This window comes from Nestor notabilis, unplaced genomic scaffold, assembly GCF_000696875.1.
Source record: "Nestor notabilis isolate BGI_N333 unplaced genomic scaffold, ASM69687v1 scaffold7382, whole genome shotgun sequence".
NCBI lineage: Eukaryota > Metazoa > Chordata > Aves > Psittaciformes > Psittacidae > Nestor > Nestor notabilis.
Window position 1 is genome coordinate 82,794 of NW_009916909.1, and position 3,742 is coordinate 86,535.

General features: G+C 43.2%; 1 protein-coding gene across 1 annotated transcript in view; it reads right to left on the bottom strand.

The window, feature by feature from the left end:
• FGD5 (FYVE, RhoGEF and PH domain containing 5) overlaps positions 1 to 2,624 on the bottom strand; it is a 77,949-nt gene extending 75,325 nt beyond the window's left edge. The window contains exon 1 of the mRNA XM_010024816.1: positions 5 to 2,624. Coding sequence (XP_010023118.1) covers positions 5 to 2,510 — 2,506 coding nt within the window. The 5' untranslated portion in view covers positions 2,511 to 2,624. The remainder of the gene's footprint in view (positions 1 to 4) is intronic.
• Positions 2,625 to 3,742: the final 1,118 nt, after the last annotated feature.

The window sequence follows — 3,742 nt, forward strand, 5'->3', positions numbered from 1 at the left end:
CTGCTGAAGGACTTGGGTGTTCCTTTTCTTTTACTATCCTTATAGAAAAGAACAGCTGAGGGAGACTCAGATGCACGGAGCTTCCCCACATGTGATTTTAGTTGAGGTGAGCTACTTAGGCTTCTCCTGTCCAGCTCCATCAGCCTTGGAGGTCCATGATAGCTGGACTCTGATGAGGACCTTGAAGAGGAAACATTAACATCTACATGGACTTTACTTTCAGCTTTTTTCTTGAACTTTAGAGTGAGGAACCTCTTAAAGGAAGATTTCTTTTTCTTGGAATACTTATCAGGTGAATCATTCTCTATCAAAAGTGAAGGGGAACTTTTAGTAATTGGCTTTTTGGTGATGTAGGCAAGTTCAAAAGGAGGTGGTATATCCACAACTGAGGATGGAGGAGATATGCCACATGACGAAGGATGATTTCTCTGTGAAAAACTACCTGAGGAACCATTGACACAAGGCAACGACAAGTTGTCTTCTGTCCTTTTTATTCTACCATCGTCCAGTACACAGCCATCACTTTCTCTGTAAACAGAGACAGGTATCTCTCTCCCCTCAACAGAGTAAGATCGAGGATATAAAAGGAAACGTCTTGACTTCGTTGGTAATGCTCTGTTGGCTTCCACTGGTTTCCCTTCCACTGAAAAAAAGCTATTGCTTAAATCTGTCCCAGGGCCATTGTGGGAAGATGGCAAATCAGTTTCAGGTCCATTTTCTTCTGGAACTGTTTCTGGGACATAGCCTGGCATTTTCCCAGAGAGCGACCGTGTTCTAGTGACAATGCTTTTACGATCAATGGGCAGCAAGTTGTTTTCACCATCCGTGCCTAATTCGTCCCGTTTATTGTGATCAGCTCCTAAATCAGCCTGCCCATCATAAGCAATTTCATTTTCCGTGGGAAGCACATAAGGGTCATCTAGGGAATCACTGCTCGTTTCTTTTTCCTCTGATTCTTCAGGCACAATCACCACTTCAGGGACTGCTAGATTTTCATGCAAGACACGTCTGGCCCCACATTCTATGTTCATTTCGCCATGCTTACAGACTTCTAAGTCTTCCTCAAGTAGTATCAGTTGAGATGGACTTGGGACACTTTGGCTGAGGCTGTTTGCTTCCACCTCATTGTCTTCAAGTTGCAGCTTATCTGACTTAGAGGTTTCCACCATACATTCACCATGCTCTTCAACAGTCACATTTTCCAACTCTGGCCCCATCCCTGGATTAGTAGGTAGACTTTCAGAGATCACACCATCTTCAGCCAGTGAGGTCCCTTCTGTTTGAAGATTCTCCTCTGAATGTTCCATAGGTATTTCCTCATCACATTCATTTTCACACAGAGCAATTTGACAGCTATCATCCATACTCTCTGCATTCACAGTTTCTTCTTCTCCTTTCCCACAGTCTTTGCTTGCTTCACAGGCTACCTCTAATGTCTTCTCACCTCTCCTCTCAGTGATTTGGCAGCCAACACTGGCATTTCCTGTGTTTGTATTATTGTGCTCATTTGGGTCTGCTTCCTCCTCTTCAGCTACCGTTTGATGGATGGACTCTCCTAAACCACCCTCAGCACTGGGTTCATCTTTACATGGTTCTAAGCCAGGAGCAATTTCTTCATTGGCCTCATCTGGCAGCATGTTGGGGCTTGCACAGCCATCATTTTCTAACTCCCCTTCTGTGTTCAAATCAAGCTTTGCATGTGCACTGTGGTGGTCACCATCATGTGCTAGACACCCATCTCCCTTTTCTAAAATCTCCAGCAGTTCCTCCTCCTCCTGTCCTGCCTTCTCACAACTTGGGATTGATTGATCTGCAGGTAGTGGCATTACAGTGGTATCTTTATGCATATCACCCATTTGTTCCTCATGCCTACTTAAAATATTATCAGTGTCAGTCTTAAAATCACTGTTGTCCTTAACCAGTTCCAGGTTGTTAGAAGTTTCCTCCTTGTTTTTGGTTTCACTACAATTACCTTCATCTTCCTCTTCCTCATCTACATTTTTGGAAGCATCACTATCCCCAGCAGGGGCATTTGAGGGCTCCACACAAAGTGCTTCAGACTGGTCACAGTCTCTGGTTGACTCTTCAGAGTGTGGTTCCATTGGTTCAGCAATATCTGAAGAGTTATGGTTCTCATCTTCAGTGACTTCTCGATCACTGGTATCCTCATCGTTAGCAATGTTATTCTCTTCCTTCTCTGCCTCTTCTGGAGTTCCCAAGACTTCATTCTCCGGAGAGGAATCTAGGTTCTGATCACGCTCATGTTCCAAGTCATTACAGACTTTGCTGGTCAGCTGAGCTTCAGGAACTACAATGTATTCATTATCTGCCTCAGATTCTGGGCAATCAGCATTGCATTGGTTTCCTTCATACAGCTCTCCATCAAGACATACCAGGTTTGCATTTGAGCGTTTATTTAAGTTATTGTTGGTATAAACACCTGATTTGCCCTCAGTGTCAGCTGAGAATTTTGGCTTGGGAGCAATAGGTGGTTTGGGACCCCTCAACATAGAGTTTGGGTTATGAAGAATATCAGCCCTTGGCAGTGAAGGAGAAAATTTGGAGACAGTTACTGGAGAAAGATGACCAATAATCTTTGGTTTCGGTGCTAGTGGTGGCTTTGTGATTTCTGGAGAAAAGAGAGATAAGTCGTGTTAGTCATCTTAGTTTCTTATCAAAGCCAGCAGAATGTATCCTACAGTAGACTTTATATTATACCAGTGCCTTCTAAAGCCAAGGGTGTCCAACCAATAAAAGGTTCAGCTCTTAAGAGAGACTTGGCAGTGAAGCATACACACTGTGCTTCTGGGCAGCACTACGTGTAGCTATTCCAGGGAACGTGGCTTAAGGTCAAAACTGAACTGCTCTGAACTAGATGCAGCCTTAGCACATGTGGGGAAAGAAAGATGCATGGCTGCAGAGCCAAGAGCGTACCATACACAGTTACCCACAGATGGACAGTACCCCTGCACTCACAAGTACTAGCAACATCAGAGTCCTCTTGATTCTGCCCCAGAAATCTCTTTGCCCTAAGATGAATATGAACATTTTGATTCAGTGATGCTGAAGTGTTTCACTGCAATGAAAGAAATGCCTTTCAGCCATGGTAGCCGTTCCTATAACAAACTACAAACACATTGTAGCAATGATTTTAATTTCAACATGTAGTTTGCAGAATTCAGCATTGAACAAAATTAGTTCTACCAACAGATCAAGGTTTAACGAAGTGAATGCATGATGCCCAGACACACAGGCTTCCCATCTGCCTTTACCCTGGTAGCAAAATATGGAGTTACCTGTTGTTTTTCAGACAACATAATCCTGAGGTATAAGACGGTTTGCTTAAAAGTTTGGCTAATACTTTACACTGGTTATGCAGCTGTAATGCACTGAATGAAATACCTCAACCCAAAACATGGAGTTACTAGTTTAAGCTTTCAGTGTACAGCCTCTTCAATCCTTTCTGTAGTGAAAAGATCCTCCAACCTTGGAGGAACCTAGGATCCCTTGCAGGTACAATCTGCTCTGAAAATACACATTTAAAAAGTGAATCATCTTGTAAATTAAGGCCAGCCAGGGTCTCTAAATTATTTCTAGTGGAAGTGCTGATTCACGTGTAAGGGAATTCAAGCAGACTGACAATTAGCTAGATTGAAGCTAGATGTATTAAGTCATATATGGCCATCTTACTCACAGTGCAGTTTACATGCCACAGCCATTTCTAGCTGTCTTGGTCCTGAAA